At 48.0% G+C, this 19,064-nt stretch overlaps 1 protein-coding gene and 1 pseudogene across 1 annotated transcript; one reads left to right on the top strand and one right to left on the bottom strand.

Moving 5' to 3' along the window:
• The first annotated feature begins 9,823 nt into the window (after positions 1–9,823).
• On the top strand, positions 9,824–12,459 carry LOC124696017 (annotated as a pseudogene).
• A 1,533-nt stretch (positions 12,460–13,992) lies between these two features.
• On the bottom strand, positions 13,993–16,271 carry LOC124696018. Its single transcript, XM_047228809.1, has 3 exons — positions 15,312–16,271; positions 15,044–15,220; positions 13,993–14,880 (listed from the first exon to the last, which is right to left on the bottom strand). Exons 1-3 carry the CDS (start codon positions 16,269–16,271, stop codon positions 13,993–13,995), a joined length of 2,025 nt encoding a protein of 674 aa, XP_047084765.1.
• Positions 16,272–19,064: the final 2,793 nt, after the last annotated feature.

Raw genomic sequence — 19,064 nt, forward strand, 5'->3', positions numbered from 1 at the left:
GGCTCTTTGAGCCGATTCGCGAGATAACTCTGAGAGCCGATCGAGGCTCGTATTTAACGTTTACGTGTGTGCCCTGCAGGAAACTAAGCGAGGCATCATCCACACCTTCCCGACCGGGTATAGGTCGGGTGGCACGCCCTTGCGATAGCATCGGACGTGCGACCAGGAGGCTTTGCGGGCCGTCGCTCTGAGGGACTGGGGCCAGCCGCAGCCCTAGTTGTTCCCGGCTCTACGGTGTTGCCCGTCTCTGCCCGCCAGGGGGTTTCTGACGTCAACACAAGCTCACCTCAAGTAGAGCCTAGCTCAACTCAAGTTGAGCCATCAAGTGCAACTAAAGATTTATCCTCTTCTCAAAATGAGTCACATTCCGAAGAACAAGAAGAAAGCCCTCAACCCACTGAGAAAGACCATGATGATGATCAAGAAACATCCTCAACTCATGTTCAAGCTCAAGTTGTCCCTCATGATCAAGTATTAGCAAGAGATGAATTCATTGATCATGAAGGAACCATTCGGAAGATCAAGGCTGCTACAAGGGCAAGTGACATGAAAGTAGATCAAGTCCTTGATAGCATCTCAAAAGGAGTGGTAACTCGTAGACACCATGCATTACTTATCACTTATTGTCAACATCATGCTTTTATGTCTAGTTTTGAGCCACTCAAGGTACATGAAGCCTTGGTTGATCCGGATTGGATAATTGCCATGCAAGAAGAATTGGAGTGTTTCACTCGTAATGAAGTATGGTCTCTAGTTGAGAGACCCAAGGATCATCGCATCAATGTTATTGGAACCAAATGGGTATTCAAGAACAAGCAAGATGAGAATGGCATTGTCATTAGAAATAAAGCAAGGTTAGTGGCGCAAGGGTTTGCCCAAATAGAAGGTATGGATTTTGAGGATACCTTTGCGCCGGTAGCCCGTCTTGAAGCTATTCGTCTTTTGCTTGCATTTGCACCTTTCCACAATTTTAAACTATATCAAATGGATGTGAAAAGTGCATTTTTGAATGGTCCCCTAAAAGAAACTGCATATGTAGCTCAACCCCCGGGGTTCGAAGACCCACGCCGACCCAACCACGTGTATTTACTCCATAAGACACTCTACGGTCTCAAGCAAGCTCCACGTGCTTGGTATGAATTCCTTAGGGATTTCTTACTACATGATGGGTTTTGCATGGGTACGGTCGATTCCACCCTTTTCACCAAACGGGTTAAAGGGGGTGGCTTATTTATATGTCAAATATATGTTGATGATATTATATTTGGTGGAACTAACCCCAATCATAACAAAGCTTTTGAGCTATTGATGACTAGGAAATTTGAGATGTCCATGATGGGAGAGTTGAAGTTCTTCCTAGGCTTCCAAGTGAGACAACTTGCAAAAAGCACCTTCATCTCTCAAGAAAAGTATGTGAAGGACATGCTCAAGAAGTTTGACATGACCAATGAAACCCAATGAAGACACCCATGCCCGTAAAGGGGCAACTTGGCTCATGTGATGGTGAGAAGGATGTGGATATAAAGGTATACCGTTCCATGATAGGATCCTTGCTCTACCTTTGTGCCTCTAGGTCGGATATCATGCTAAGTGTAGGGATGTGTGCTTGTTTTCAATCTGCTCCTAAGGAGAGCCATTTGATGGCGGCCAAACAGATTCTAAGATACTTTGTTTTACTCCTACTCTCGGGTTGTGGTATCCAAAGGGGTCAACTTTTGAACTCATTGGCTATTCGGATTCCGATTGGGCCGGTGATAAGGTTGACCGGAAGTCTACCTCCGGGGCTTGCCAATTTATTGGCCGGTCATTGGTGAGTTGGTCATACAAGAAACAAAACTCCACCGCTTTATCCACCACCGAAGCCGAATATATATCCGCGGCATCTTGTTGCACTCAGTTGTTATGGATGAAGCAAACCTTGAAAGACTATGGTATGTCTCTTGGTACGGTGCCTCTTCTATGTGACAACGAAAGTGCAATAAAGATTGCCAATAACCCGGTTCAACATTTTTGCACCAAACACATTGACATTCGCCATCACTTCCTACGTGACCATGTTACCAATGGGGACATTGCTCTCACTCATGTGGGGACAACATACCAATTGTCGGATATTTTCACTAAGCCTTTGGATGAAGCCCGGTTTGTAAACTTGAGAGGAGAACTTGGTATTCCTGATCCTAAAAACTTAGATTGAATAACTTCTTGCACTATATTCTTGCATTTATCTAGCTATCTAGCTTAGAGGCACAACACATATGGGGATAGTCATCTTACCATATCTTGGTATGATGCATACCTATGTGTGCGGCATAAATAGACCCAATGTCATTATATGGACCCAAGCATGTCTCTTAGAGGTCTCATGACATTTGCGCTTTCACATAGGGGGAGTAATCCCCCGCCCCTCATTAAGCCTCAATTGCAAATTAATTCGACTATACAAGGCTAAATGATCTTATTGAAAAAAAAACTATTTCAAAATGATTTATGACTCTTGATATACTTCGAATCATGCCCATTGTTGCTATCTATATCTTGTTTGGATTTCATTCCAATGGGTATGCCTAGAAAACCTTGTGTTTCCTACCCCATGTCTATGCTCATCTCGTCATACTTCTATCTATCTATATGTACATGTCATCTTCTGAACATACACACACAAGTACACAAAGAATAGGGGCAAAACGAGGCAAAACAGCCTGGCTGGTCTAGGGCCCGGTTGGACCGCCTCTGAGCCGGGACACCCGGTCTCTGGCCCGGTCGACCGGCCTGTGCGCCGGTCGTGCGGCTGGTTAAGTGGGGACGAGGTTACCCCTTGGGGGTCTTCTTCCTCACTTCCCCCTTTCACCATAGACACCATGCCCGCCGCCTCCATCATCCCCACCTCTCCCTAGGGCTCTCCCACCACTAGAATCCCCTCAAACCTCACCCCACCATAGACCGGCCACATTGGGTCATCTCCACCAAGGGATTTGGTCTCTTTCAAGCCACACTTGGAGATCTTGAGGATTTGGCCCTCAAGCCTTCTCTTGTTGTTCTCCTTGTTCCTTTGAGCAAGGAGGACTATGTCTTCGGGTAAATCCCCTCTTCCATTCCCTCTCCCTCTCTTTTTCTCACACATTGCATATCTTTGAGGAAATTTGAGGAAAACTTAGGGTTAGGGTTTGTAAGCCCTCATGCCATTAGAGTGTCTCACACCACTATGCACATATTCCACTCTACTGCTATAATATATGTTCAAGTTTATGAGTTTTTGCATGATTTTGTGGTTGAATTTCTGGGCAAACCTAACAAATCGACAGCACCCGGTCCCTGGCTCGGTCAACCGGCCTCTCAACCAGCCGGTCCGGTGTGTGGCCCGGTCGACCGGATGGGAAACCGGACCGCCCTGTCTCTCGTCCGGTTGGACCGGCCCGTGCGCCGGGTCGCCCAGTTCTTCGCACATTTCCATCAAAACACTTGAATATATGATATGCTTTTTGGCCTCCCTATTTCCTGATGACATGTACACTTACCCCACTGTTATCCTCGCTCTCTTTGCTGATTCACATGTGGTTCGTGTGGTGATGAGCGTGGCACTCTTGCCAAGAGAGGAAGGCCTACGAGGCCTCCAGGATGCCGTACTAGCGGTCGCGTGCCTTCTAGAGCACCTCCGCCTATTGGTCCAGGCAGCTCAACTGGGGGTAGAACCAAGTCAGTTGCCAAGAGAAAGAAAGACAAGCAAGCAGCACCAGATGATGACCTTATTGAGAGAGTGCCAAACTACAATGTTGGCACAGTACATGTTGGTGCCTGGAGAAGACTTCGACAAGCGAACCCCTATCGATTCGACCAACCCACTTACCCTCATGGAGATAGATTTCTCTGGACCATCACTCAGCAACATTTGTGGGATGACTACTACAACTCTCCAGAGTGCATGAAGAATGGTCTTATTGTGATGCCCAAGGCCATCAACATGGATGCTCTTATGTTGCATCAAGCCACCAAGTATCGCTTTGTGATTGATACCTTGGAAAGGATGGGGCTATTTGATCTCATGTGCTTGACGCCTACTGAAGGGTACTATTGTCCAATCCTTGTGAGGCAATTTCACTGCACTATGTTCTTCCATGATGACCCAGGTCGCACTATGACTTGGATGACAGGACAAGGAAAATACAGTTGCATCTATCTTGATTTTTGTGATGCCATGGGGTTTGCTGGTGGCCGTGCTCATGGTTTCAAGATATACTCTCAGCGCACGTTCAATCATGGGGACATTTCTTTATGCTTTCCTCCGGAACCCACAGCTGGTCCTCCCACTATCTCTGGCATGTATTACTCCTACCTTGTACTTGCCAAGCTATTCTGTGAGACTCTCATCAGCAAGTCCGGAGATTCAAGTGAATGTCGTGCATACCATCTGAACCTGATGTACTACTGTCGTCCTGACAACCAGAAGACCATTGATGGTTGTGATCTCCTCTACTATGAACTGAGGTGCTCTGTTCGCGAAAGGATGACTCCAAATTATGCTCAGTATGTTCAGCTGCTCATCGGTAAGGTTGTGCGAGCACCTTACAATAAGAAAGATGAAAGGGTTAAGATGGAACCTTTCAAGATGCCTATACAAGGAGATAAACCGGAAATCAAGCCATGATGCCTTCTGAGCGCCGGTCCAAGGAAAAGCATGACCCTGCTAGCTCCAGCTACTCTCGGCGCCCCAAGCGTGGTGCCTCACGGTTCCTCACTAGCTTGTGGCAGATGTGCAAAAATACCAATGATGTTGCACATCAAAGCCTTGTCTTGAGCCAGGAAACTCGGAGGCGCCAAAATGACTTCATGGCTGCCAGAAACACTCCTGTTCCTCCTCCTGGACCTGAGATGGAGCCTGTGCATGCACCTACTTGGGAGATGCCTCCTATTGATGATGAGATGCTTCAGAACTTTGATCTCTCCATATATGCTCACGATGGTCTTCCTCCTCGATATGCTCATGAACCTGAGACTTCTGGATATGGAAACAATGATGATGAAGACGAGGATCAGTACAATGAAGATGATGATGAAGAGGATGATGATGATGATGATGGTGATGGCAGCTCTCCAGCCGCGGGGACCGAGTTCTATTGATGGGAGCGCTCGCACCTCTCCTCTTTTCTTCGCCTTTTTGGTGTTCTGATGCCAAAGGGGGAGAAGAGAGTAGAGTCTAGGATTACGGGGTCCTTGGTTGCACAAGCCATGCTTGACATTTTGATTTGCTTCTTATTTGGCTTGTGCTTATTTGCTTGCTTTTTCATTCCAAGAACCATTTGCTACTTTAAATAATTCGTGTATGGACATGTGCTTGCATGCTTAATCTCTATCCATACCATGCTTGTTTCCTAAAGATATTGGGGGAGCTTCTCATATTTCACAAATGGTGCACTTTGCATTCAAACGCAAATTCTCCAAGTGCACACACTATGGGGGAGCTGTCTCAGTATCTCATATGGAATCAAGGTTTAAAGCTTATCATAATATCTATATGTGACTTTAGCTCAGTTTGTCATTGTATACCAAAAAGGGGGAGATTGTAAGGGTATTTTACCCTTATCCATTATTTTGGTAACTATGACACCGTGCTAGAGTATTTGGTCTAATACATGTCTACAAGATGATTCCCAGGTATTAGCCAAAGAGGTTTGATGGTGTATCAATGGAACAAGAAGGCAATGGGAGACCCCCCCACTTCGATGAAAAATCAACAAGGGAGTTTCGGCCTCGGCCGGTCAGACCGGCCCCAGGACCGGCTCGTCCGGTCACACGCCCGGTTGGGCCGGGTGCTGGGCCGGGCGCCAAGGTGCCAACCGGCCCCCACGCTTGTGCCAGCCAGGGCATGTCCAGTAAGCTCGCAGAAGTGATCCGGTTAGGGTCCGGTCACCGACCCGATTTGGACCGGCCGATCCGGTCCCAGGCCCGGTCAGACCGGGTGCAGGACCGGGCACCCCGGCGCCAACCGCCCCCCCACGCCTATGCCAGCCAGACGATGTCAAGTATGCCAAAGAAGCCGCCCGGTCAGGATCCGGCCCCCACTCCGGTTTGGAACGGCTGGCCCGGTCCCTGGATCGGTCCAACCGGGCCCTGCGCCACGGTCCGGCCCCAGGTCCGGTTGACCGGGTGCCTCGAGGAAAAAGCTGATGTGGCAAGTCAACAACGGCCATATTTCAAGTGACACTATATATACCCCTTCTTCTACCTCTGAAGGGGTAGGCACTACACTACAAGCTGTTCTTGAGCTCTCTCTCTCATACTCCATTGTTAGAAACACCAAAAGCTTCAGATCTCCCTCCTCCACCCAAACTCAAATCCCTCCAGGGAAACGATAGAGGAGGACCCGATCTACTATTCTACCAAGCCAAATCTCATTCCCCCTTGTATTCATCAAGAAGCTTGCTCTCTAGGGTTCCTTGGAAACCCTAGGTGGGCAAGAGTGGTCCAGAAGCATCCGGGTTGTGGATTTGCTTCTGACAAGATTGTGAAGGTTTGGAGGCTACCTCAAAGTCTACCACAAGTGAGTGAGCTATTCCTTCGTGGGATAGGCTCCGGAGAATAGGGTGAGCCTTCGTGGCGCGGGGAATCCTTCGTGGGACCTTCACTCCTCCAAACGTGATGTACCTTCTTGCAAAGGAAGGGAACACGGGAATAAACCCTTGTCTCCGCGTGCTATCGGTTATCTCTAACCGAACTCTTTACTTGTGATTTAACTGCCTGTGAGAGACTTCGTGCTCGAGTTAGTTGTATCCTCATATAGGTTGTCTCACCTAGTTTGCATCAGGCTCACCTTTATATTTCGCAAAGCCTAATATTGCCAAGAAAGAATTAAAATCTGTAGAAACCTATTCACCCCCCCCTCTAGGTTTACCATCTCTGAACTTTCAGACGCCTTCAAGAAGGTGCATGGCGCACGAGTGCGTCATCATCGTCGGCAGAGACCAAGGTCCTACAAAGTTTTCACCCAGACCCCGGACCACCACCCCCCGAGCTCGGGCTAGGTCCAAACCAGCAACACAACATCTTCCAATGGCATTGTGATAAGTACACCGGCCAAAACTACAACCAGACGCCGACCTAGCAAAGCCCCCTAAGGCACTAGGCGGGTCGTCAGCTACCGAAGCAAGACCGTGTATAACTAGCCAGGACAATAAGGTGAGAGGGCTGGGACACCGGCGAGAGATCAAAGGGTGATCCACAAGACACTACAAGATAAGCTTGCCCGAAGCGGGGCCACCAAGGGGAACAAATTGAGGCGGAGGGACGACATCCATCATTTCGAGGGATCATCATCGGGACGCCTTCAACAAGGGAACGACACCTGAAAGGTGACGCCATTACCGGAAATGGCGAGGCCATGCGTAGCTTTCGCTAAAATCCCACCGGGATCAAAATCTGGTCGCCATCGCGAGGCCGTAGAGCGAACAGAATAGAGCTCGCTGCCGCACCTCAAACCCAAGCCACACTAAGACCTAGCCCCAACTAGAGTCTACCGTAGGATGAACGCAAATGCAATACCTGCACCAGCGTGACCTTGAAGGTCGGAGGGAGAGACCACATCCACGAAAGCAGCTGTAGCCCAAGACATGCTGCCGACCTCGGCGAGCACACGCTGGCCCAGGGACCCTACCCTAAGAGAGCCAACCACCATCAGAAACGCCCAACCAAAGATGAAGGGCCACCAATGCAAACGGGCAAAGAAGCCGCTAGATTTGTGCCTAACAAACCAAGCACGGACGGCGGAGGAACAATGGAGGCACGGTGTTGGAGGGTTTCCAAACGCAGGCGCAAAAACGCACCCTCAGACCATCCAGATCCTGACCGGGACCGCCCGGACCGGATCTAGCCCTCAGGCCCAGATTTGGCCGCAAAACACCTGCGCCCCCACCATTGTCGGTGGCCACACCATCGCCACGTCTGAGGCCCGCATCGCCCGCTCGGCAGGATGGTCAACTGGTCGGGCCCTGCCAGGCCCAGATTTGGGCCCACAAGCCCAGATCCGGCCAAACCCTAGCCACCACCAGCAGCCACCGGCGTCCAGCCGACGCGCGAGGCGCCGCACCACCAGAAGCACCGGCGACCGAAGTAGCAGAGTTGTGCCGGCCAGGGCCACCACGCCGCGCCGCCGTGCAGACGTAACCCGCCCCAACGAGTCTGCCCGACGCGCAGGCAGAGACGCGCGCCGATGCGCCGCCGCCGCGACCGGAAGGCCAGCCTGAGCACATCCCGGGGTGCAGCGGCCTAAGCAGCACCGTCGGACTTCGCCGCCGCCAGGTCGGGAACCGCCCCGTCGGTCCGCCTCCCGCGCGGGTAAGAGCGGATCCGCCGCCGCTGGCACCGCTCAGGCTTTGCCCGGCTGCGGCGGCGGGGGAGGGTGGGGAGAGGGGGTTGCAGGCTGGAGAAGGGTGGGGTGCCCCGGCCGCCTCGGGGGGGGGGGGGGCGACGGGAGCGAGCGCTTTTTGTACCTATTATTCTCTTTTCAAGAACCGTGTATGAATAAATATACGGATTCACAAGTTCTCATCGATGTTTCCGTCGAGTTTCTGTAACCTGATGTACACAAAATCACAGATCCACACGTCAGACCATTGAGCCACGAGTGTTCAGGTCTGAGTATATTTTTGAAGATACAGCCTATGTTACATCATGTCCGTGAGTGTAAGGATGTTCATGTTGAGAATGGGAGCCCAATGTCTAAAATGAAACCTTGCAGGATATGTGTGGTTTGTAAAAAAAAAAAACGATTCTTTCGAATACCCACCTGATAGAAAGGCTCTGAAACTGCACTATCCGCAGTTAGTCTCATACTGTTCTTAAAATGTCGTTGCCGCTGTTGGTTATAACCTCTTAAGGTCCCTGGTCTGAACCTGGACCTCAAATCTACCAAAAAATTGGGCATTCTCATTCGGTGACAAATTATATGCAGAGCACCTATAAAGCAGCTGATACATGTACAAGTTGCACACACGACTGAATAAAGTAGCTAGAGATCTCAGTTACACTCCAAAGAACACGAAATGATCAATCGGTATCGGTTCCATCAGAATTGTATGGCACGATCGCCACGAAATGAAGACATGCAAACAAAACCTCTAATTAACCTCCGGAGTTACGAAGAAAAGGCTCTTACCTCTGCAAAGCACACTGATCTTGGCAAAGCTAACAACAGTTCAGACAGAGCCAACAACCACATCAGCATGGTCTCAAGCTGTCACAACTCGCAACTATAGCATAACACAATCGAAGCACTATTGTCAGATAACTCCCATCGTCATTTATATTTTATTTCTAACAGAGACTGGAAGACGATGCACTGACCTCTCGCTCGGGTTGGTGCACAGTAAGACAGTTCAGTGTGGAGCCGGCCATATGTCCTTGCTTTGAGTGGTATTCTTCCCGGTCTTGCTTTTCTCGGCATATCATATAACCTTGTCCGCCTCCTCCTTCTAGTTCTAGGCTCGTCCGCGCCCTGCGTGCCCCCGACCGGCTCCGCCCGTTGCCCACTCCGCCGCGCCGCCACTGGAAGTGGGAGGAGGAGGAGGGCGTCAATCCCATCGCGCCGCCGCCTGTGGTGGAGAAAGGGATGAGACGAGTGTGGGACCACGCGTACAGGAAAATGAGGAGAGAAAGGCGACATGTGGAGAAAAAGCGGGATTGGCAAATTACTGTACTGCTCTGATTGGACGAACCAGATTCTTTGCCCCCTTGAAACCATCTGGTTGGCCGGGTAGCCCAGGGCTCTTTCTAGGAGTAATTCTTCCCGGTCTTGCTTTTCTCGGCAGTATGTTCTAGGCTCTAGCCAGCCATGGACTCCACGGACAAGGGCCCTCTGCTGGAGAAGCACAGTTCCTCCTCCCTGCAGGTCTCGCTTATCTCCCTCTCTGTTATGTTTTGACTTACTTCATAATTCGTCTTGTGTTCTTGTATGAGTTCCCAATAATTGATTTGGTTTGCAGAACTATATATCACTACAATTGCTTCTCCTTTTTTTCTCTCCTGCGAAATGCAGAGTACCGCCGAATATACAGGCGATGGATCTGTTTGCATCCGTGGGAGTCCTGCTTGCAGGAAAGACTCAGGGAACTGGAAGGCTTGCTCCTTAACCATAGGTCAGGACTGTGAAATGCTTCTCTATGTTCGACTTCTACTGGAAGACCATGTAGGACATATAGTGGTTAAATGCTTTCTTTTTTAGCGTGCCATTCATTGTAGAACAAGAAATTTATATAGAGATTGTTTGCGTTCTTAGTTGCTCATCTCGCAGCATGAGATAATGGTTAGATACCTGCCGAATATACTCTTTTCTTCTCCCTTTCAGAGAATGAATACTTTTTTTTTTGGCGACGGAGAATGAATACTTGACCAGTGACACTTCACTGTACCCGAACGTTCATATAACATCCCGACAATATTTGTGACCTCCGTTTCCAAACATTAAAAAAATCTTGTGACGATGCCCTGTATTCTTATTGAATTTTGCACTACAGCTTTCATGCCTGCATTCTATACTCAATGCAAGATCCAACAGAAACGAAACTGCCTTGTGCAGTTTGTTCGTTCTGCTTGTACCTGGCCTATTCTTCGATTACGAAAAACCTAGTCAGTTATCTCACGAAAGTCCTACACGAAACAAATGTGGCCGCTGCAAGAGACGTCACAACTTGGCAAGGTACTAGCTATCTCGCACCTTTGGTTGGAGCCTTCTTAGCTGATTCATATCTGGGGAAGTACAGGACAGCTCTCATCTTCTGCACAATCTTCTTCCTAGTAAGTGCTACAAATAACTCGTACGCATTTAGCATCCACAGAGAGTACACAAGTTCTTTCTCCTCTTTCATTTTTGAACTAAACGCTCTTTGGTCAGGGGATTCGGAGTTGAACTTTGACTTTCCTAACGTGTTCGCTTACCTTTTATTTCCATTCTGTTCATTTAGGGAATGATGATGTTGCTTCTATCCGTGGCTCTTCTGTTGATCTCTACCAGTCCTCAGGCATGGATTACTCCGACAGGTCCAGTGTCTTCTCAGTACATATTCTTCATCGGCCTGTACATGGTTGCAATAGGGTATGGCGCGCAGAAACCTTGCATCTTGTCCTTCGGAGCCGATCAATTTGATGACACTGATGAAGTGGAGAGAACCAAGAAGAGCTCTTTTTTCAATTGGTACTACTTCACCATCAATGCTGCTTCGTTGATCTCAGGGACTATTATTGTGTGGGTGCAAGACCATGAAGGCTGGGTCTGGGGTTTTACCATTTCTACAGCGTTTGTGGCTTTAGGTGCATGTACTCTTTTCTTTGGCTCAGCTACGTATAGATTCCAGAAACCTGGAGGAAGCCCTCTTGCAAGAGTATGTCAGGTTCTTGTTGTGGCTACTCGCAACTTCGATAAAGATTTGCCATGCGACTCCACAGCTCTTTATGAGTTCCCGGGTCAAGGTTCAGCAATCCAAGGCAGCCGGAAATTGGAGCATACAGACGGGCTTAAGTAATACTCCATGCTGCAAACTCAACACTTAAGTTTATAACCTACATATGCATCCATTTCTGTTGCATTTCCAGTATTATCCAAGGTTGTGATATGTTTTCTTTCTCTCTCAGCTTCTTTGATAGAGCTGCAATTGTGACACCATCTGGCTGTGAATCTCCTCGTCAACTTAGTACATGGAAGATCTGCACTGTCACTCAGGTGGAGGAGTTAAAGATTCTGATCAGGATGTTGCCAATCTGGTCTACAGTCATACTATATTCTACAGTTCAAGAACACATGTTTTCGACGTTTATAGAACAAGCCATGGTAATGGAGAAACACTTCGGCTCTTTTGAAATACCTGCTGCGTCCTTCCAGTCCGTAGAAGTGGTCACTGCCCTTCTGCTTATTCCATTCTATGGTCGAGTCCTCGTCGCGGTATTCAGAAATTTCACTGGCAGGACGAACGGCATTACCCCGCTGCAACGGATGGGAGTCGGCTTGTTTTTCTCAATGTTATCAATGATGTCAGCAGCAGTGGTGGAGAACAACCGGTTGCGCATCGCACAGGATGAAGGCTTGGTGCACCGTCAGGTGGCCGTTCCGATGAGTATCCTGTGGCAGGGACCCCAGTACATGCTGCTAGGAGCCGGCCAGGTGTTCACCAACATTGGGCTAAGCGAGTTCTTCTACGGTGAATCGCCAGACTCCATGAGAAGCCTGTGCATGGCTTTCTCTTTTGCCAACATCGCGGCTGGAAATTACCTTAATTCGTTCATCCTGTCTCTTGTGCCGGTGTTCACAGCCAGAGGAGACATTCCAGGGTGGATACCTGGTAACCTGAATGAAGGACATTTGGATAGATTCTACTTGATGATGGCTGGGTTGAGTTTCTTGAATTTGTTGGCATTTATGCTCTGTGCTACTAGGTACACAAATGTGAAAAGGCTTCATATATAGTCCTGGTGTGAAAAGGTTGATTTGGTACAACATATAATCATGTTCAGAGGGGGGGGGAGCACCCATTTATACGGTTGAGGATTTGAGATTTTCCCCAATCATGAACATCCAGCAAAATGTACTACCATGTTCAGATTTGAATGTGGTATCCAAGATAAAGTAACTTAGTACCATATGCAGTCCACATACATCAGGAAACTGCAAATGTATTAGTTTCGACACTGATAGAAACCAATGTCTAAAATCAGGCAGGATGCTTGTGATTTATTCTTGAAAACTATTTCCCTGGATGCTTGTGTGATGGAAGGGTTTGAAACTGTAAGCTAGTGATTGTGTAGTTTAAAAAGGTGCATCCTCACCTGTTATGTTTGCACATGTAAATGCAATGCTACACTTGATAGCTTTTTTTGTAATGCTTATTGTTAATAACAAAACACTTGTTCCCAACAGCAAATACAACCACAGCCCCGTACAATTCTTAGAATGCTAAAACTAATTTTCATTACAGTACATGAGTATAGAACGATTTTATCAGCAAACCAACAAAAACATGCCCCACTTGTATCGTAATGGACCAATCTAGTTGGCTTTGCACGGTAACCAAGTCAAGTAGAGCTTATTCAGTTAGTGTCGAACTAATTTTGAAGTCGTAATGCACAAAAAGATCCTAGTCTAGTAGAGCTTGTTCATTTAGTGTCAACCAATGACCCAGACATCATTTATCTTCGACAACCATACTAACAAGTTCAGACAGTAACAATTTATTGAATAGCTAGGATAGCAGTTTCTTTAGAGAATGGAAGAGCTTTATGCAGAGAGCCAAACCTAGAACTGTATGTAGTGACTAGTACTCACTTGCACTTCAGTTTCAAGGGAAGGACCATGTCGCAAACCCCATGTTGCGTTTGCCGAGTCCGTTGGCAGGGGGGAGGAGAGTGTACCATCTATCATGTTGTAGGCACAACAAGAACTCAAACTCTTCTCATCAAAGCAGGGACAATCACCAGCATCAGGCACCAAACAGAATATGGTAATGAGAAACACACAGCTCTGGAGCAGCGTTGCCCTAAAAACAGGGCATGATCATCAGGCTTGAATACCTTATCTACCCGTATATCAAGATAGAGCATCTTAACTTCTCTACATGTATATCAAGATTGACGAGCACAAAGATAGAACATAATAAGACACAGCATCCTACAGTATTTCAACAAGAGACTTTCTTGTGCAACTACTGCACCGAACCCTTATCAGCTTGTTCTTAGCAAAGCCACCAGCAACGCTTAATAAGTAAGCAATTTGTTCCCAGCAAAACACCAATATGACAACGAAGCTTCATAAGGAGACAGGACGGTGAACATGATACTTGAAATAGTCTCAAATAAAACAAATCCACAATATAATCCATGCCATTCATCTTTCATGGACTACACAACACGGGAATCATGCAAATCTTGATGATTACCTGGCATTTCATCTTACACAAAGTTGCTAGCCTTTGATATCTAAAATTATCTGACCAAAAGTTCCCTGTTGGAAAATAATTAAACCTTGACAAAGATCTCCCAATGCAATGGCTGGACTGCAGTAGTATCCGGTTCACTGAGGATTATCTGTGCATTCAGAGAGGCCTTTTCTAGAGGCAGTAGTTTTGTTTCAAGAAAATCGGATGTAACCAGATGATCCTTATGAAGCCCTTTTGGGTGATCACTGGGAGTAAATAGTATCAATTGGTTGAGACTGGGAGACCTTTTCAACAGAAAGCTTAGTAGCCGCATCTCATTGTGGCGGCCCATGAAATTCATCATCTTGAGAAAAATAAGGTTTTCACATCCATTCCCTAGTGGCTCTTCCACCGATTCCTCTGACCCCTCTTCCTCTGATTGATCTTCACCAGACTCTTCTCCCTCAGTCTCATCTTCCTCCGATGCCTGCCCCTCCGGCAGCTCATCTTCCTCTGACCCATCGTCCTCCGATTCATCTACCTTGAAGTGAATATACTCTGATCCCTCTGACAGCTCTTCCTCCAACTCATCTTCCTCTGACCCATCGTCCTCCGATTCGTCTACCTTGAAGTGACTTTCCTCTGATCCCTCCGACAACTCTTCCTCTAGCTCATCTTCTTCTGACCAAACTTCCTCCGATTCATCTACCTTTGAGTGATTTTCCTCTGGCACCTCTTCCTCTGATTCGTCTTCCTCTGACTCGTCTTCCTCTGAGTGATTTTCCTCTGACACCTCTTCCTCTGATTCGGTTTGCTCGGATTGATCTTTCTCAGACTCTTCTCCGTAACACAAATGTTTGTCCCATGCATGCATCTTACATTCATGTTCCTCCGAGAGCTCTTCCTCTAGCTCATCTTCCTCTGACCCATCTTCCTCTGAATCCGATGGTTCTTCCTGTGGCTTATATTGACCACTCCTTGATGGAAGCTGCAAGAGGGTATAGTAAGTATTCGAAGAAATAGAAGACAGAAAGAGCAGGCATCGAAAACAAAGCATGGTGATAGTGCATTTGCTTAACATTGGACAACAGGACAAGTCAACAACAAAGGTCATCATGAAATGTAGAATCTAACAAACAGTTGGCATTCACCTGCACAAATAATCTCTCCAATCGAGGGCTACAGCAGGTCATGAGGAAATCCATAATGTCATGCAAATTTTCTTCGAACATTGCAAACATCAGCAGCTGCACCTCCCTCAAATTCTGCAATCTGCACACGGCAGCATTTCCATGGATTGATTTGGCACGAGCCTTGCCAGAAACTCTCTGCAAGTGCAAGGTAAAAGCAAAGAAGAAGCTTCTGAGTAACTGAGCAGTAGAATCAACAGGGTGGAATGAAATCAAGTAATGAACGGACCCGTAGGGCACTGCTGCAGAGTGTAATCACAGTGAGGTTATAGGCATCGATGAGTGCATCGAGACAACTTCTACGCAGCCAGCAGAGTCTCCCATCTGCGTCGTATGTGGTGCCCCCCAAGCAATTGCCGCGGTCAGGTCCCCCGAAGCAGAGATAAAGGTCGTGAATGGTGGTCGGGATTTGGTCCGCGGCAAGGTAGCCACCACTGTAGCGGAAGGAGCGGAGGCCCGGGGCCTTCCTGAACAAAACGCCGGCAAGGCCTTTGCACTCCGCGAAGGTGACGCTCTTCAGGTAAGCCCCGGCAGGGAAGTTGCCGCGGCGTAGACCTTTGCAGTAGCGTAAATCTAGGGTGCGCAGGAGCGGGCATGCGGCGACCAGAGAGAAGACGTCATGGTCAGAGATGGTGACGCGGTGGAGGCGGATGGCCTCGAGGACAGAGTGGGGATGGGACTCGTAGCGGAATGGGTTGGGAAGGCCGACGCCGATGCCCTCGACGGAGAGGCGCTGGAGGTGTGGGTTGCCTCGCGGCAGCCGGAACTTCAAGATGCGGTTGGAGCCCCGACTGAGGTGGACTTGGAGGTCCGCGACGGCGCAGGCGGCGGCATAGTGAAGGCAGCGGCGGAACTCCTCGGCGGTGAGCTCGCCCATCTCGAAGGAGAGGGAGAACCGGTCGATGCGCCGCCGCCCGCGCCGCTCCAGGGATTCCATGAGCGGCTGTAGGGCGGCGACGCGCAATTCCAAGGAGGCAGGATCCGGCCAGCGGCGCGTCCAGAGTGCGCGCCACTGCGTGGAGAGCGCGCCGGTGCGGATGGCGGATTTGAGCGGGAGGAGCGCGAGGATGTGCAGCCGCAGAGCCTCCGGCAGGGTCGTGATGCGGTCTTCCTCCAAGCCAGGTTGGGCTCGCCCCCCTTCCTCATCCGTCTGCCGCCTCTTGGAGCCGCCACCGGAATCGAACACCATTTTCGACACTCACAGGTCACCAGCCACCAACACCAACCCGCCGCCGGTTGCTTTTCTTCCCGAGAGGCCGGTTAGTTTGGCCAGTTAGACAAGTTCTGAACGATCCACTGGCCCTAATCTTCCCCTTGGCCTGTGGGCTGTGGAGACTAGTTTTTTATCCTAAGCTATTATATTTTTTTTCAGAATATCTAGACATTAAAAAAAGCATGCCACCGTTTGTCACATTTTTTTGAAGTAGGTTTTCCGACTGCTTGTATATTTATAAATTGTGGGTTAAAGTGTGTAGTACATCCTCCGTCTCGGTTTAACAGACGCGCACGTTGTTCAAAATATTAATTTGACCATTATTTTAGTTAATTAAGTATGATATATGTTTAAAAAGTTCTATTAATCGAAACTTTTTTGAATACAAATCTAATAGTATAGATTTCGTAGACATATAATTTATATTTTATTGATCAATTAATGGTTAAATTTTATCTTAAACTAGATGCACACCTGTTAAATCGAGATAGAGGGAATACACAAGAGGAGCTGCAGAGCAGAAGAGAAAAATAAACTACTACCTCCGTTTCAAGGAATAAGGCGCTTTCGTTTTACGTGCTTTTTGTTTGACCAAGCATTATTTCAAATAGATAAAGATTGTTTGTACAAAATTAGTATCATTAGAAAGTACTTTTCAATACGAATCCAACTATACTAATTACATATAATATAATCGAGATTTTGTTGCTCAACTTTTATAGTCAAAGTTCGTCTTGGAATACGCGTGCGCCTTATTCCTTGAAACGGAGGTAGTATACTACAGCAGCCGTACTTTACAAAGCTATACAAAGGAAGATATCCAATCTTCCAGGCCACCATAGGACTTCCTGGTTGGTTTAAAAAGGAGTAGCGTCATTTTTTCCTTGAATTTTCCCTGCAGCGGAAGAGGTTGGGTTGGATAGCCTTGAAGATGTAGTCATTACGATTTGTGCTGATAAAAGTTGTATAAAAAACCATGTTAAACATCTATGGAAATTGAATGATAAGAAATTGAAAAATATCACCGGTTGAGAGGAGCAAGAAAAACATCATTGATTGTATATCAAGCGTGTTAAAATATAGTTGTTCTAGGGTGTAGATTCTATTCTCAACACGGCAATCACAGCCCTAGTGCAGCGTGATACTAGTCTAGGATTGCTTCCTCATCTTCTTGAGACGATTCTCCAGTCAGAAACTTTGAGATTTTAAATACAGAAGTCATGCATGCAATGCAACTTTTTTTTTAATAGGGGATGGGTCCAGACGGACCCAGAAACTTCATTTATAGCGGTGGGTACTGTTATCACCAGAATTTGACCGGATCAGAGGTGGGCCGCGATTGGAGATGGGCTTAAAAAATATATATATGGAAGAAATACATGAATCGGCCTTGTATACAAAGTTTGGGCTAGTTTGCCCGTATATCTGTAACATACTAGAATACGTGTCGGTTAGATAGAGTTTGGGCTCGTGCCCGGTTAGGATTATTCCCACGTTAGAAAGTCTACGGACTATAAATATGTATCTAGGGTTTATGAAATAAACAACAATCACGTTCACCACAAACCAATCTAGGCGCATCGCCAACTCCCTTGTCTCGAGGGTTTTCTTCCGGGTAAGCATCATGCTGCCTTGCGATCTAGGCAGTACACGTTTATTCGTTGTTCATGCGTTGCTCGTGCTGAAGCCTTTTTGATGGCGAGCAACGTAGTTATCATAGATGTGTTAGGGTTAGCATTGTTCATCGTATCATATGCTGTCGTCGTGCAACCCTTAGACGTCTAGCCGTCCTTACACCTATCTTAGGTGTAAGGGCGGCACCCCGCTTGATCATTATTCAGTAGATCCGATCCGTTATGATTGCTCCTTATTCTTCAAGGATTAGTTTAATATCTGCATGGTTAGGCCTTACAAACGGGTTGAAGGATCCAGTGGCGCGTAGGGTGAAGTTTGCTAGCCCTAGACATGATGTTCCGAGGATCAACTTCGTGTTGGTTTTTAGGCCTTGTCTAGGGTCGGTTTACGATCACCGTGCGTGGCCGCCAGGCTCAATCACGAGTAGGATGTTCCGATTATGCGGTGAGAACCCTAAATCGTAGTAGGTCGTTTTAGCTTTATTTTGATCAAGCAGGACCACCATCTGATCGTACACCTCGTACGGATCATGGGTGGATCGGCTCCTTGAGCCGATTCACAGGACAACCCGAGAGCCGATCGAGGCTCGTATTTAATGTTTACGTGTATGCCATGCAGGAAACTAAGCGAGGCACATCCAACACCTTCCCGACCGGTATAGGTCGGTGGCACGCCCTTGCATCGAGCATCGGACGTGCGTGCCGAGTCTTTGCGGGCCGTCGCTCGGAGGGACCAGGGCCGGCCGCAGTCCCGGGAGCCTCCCGGCTCTACCGTGTTGCCCGTCGCCGCTCGCCGGTGGGTTTCGACCGCAACACATTCCGGCACGCCCGGTGGGACGATCTTCGACATCAACCGCATCGCCATCTACATCCGAGATGGCGGAAGGCACTCCGGTCACGTACGAGGATCCGACCGAGGAGCTCAAGAAGAAGCATGACGAGGTCAAAGCGATCCTCGAAGCCGATCTCATCGGCTCTTTTCACGAACCCGCTCACATGGCATCAGGTGGAAAGGGTTCTCACCTGAAGGCGCGCTCGATGGAGTGGACCTGTCCGTCCCGTCAGAAGAACGCACCAGGTCGCTGCGTCAGTAGATTAACTTCATGGTAGCTCATTCGCTACACCGCCATTCTGA

Source organism: Lolium rigidum, chromosome 3 (assembly GCF_022539505.1).
Source record: "Lolium rigidum isolate FL_2022 chromosome 3, APGP_CSIRO_Lrig_0.1, whole genome shotgun sequence".
NCBI lineage: Eukaryota > Viridiplantae > Streptophyta > Magnoliopsida > Poales > Poaceae > Lolium > Lolium rigidum.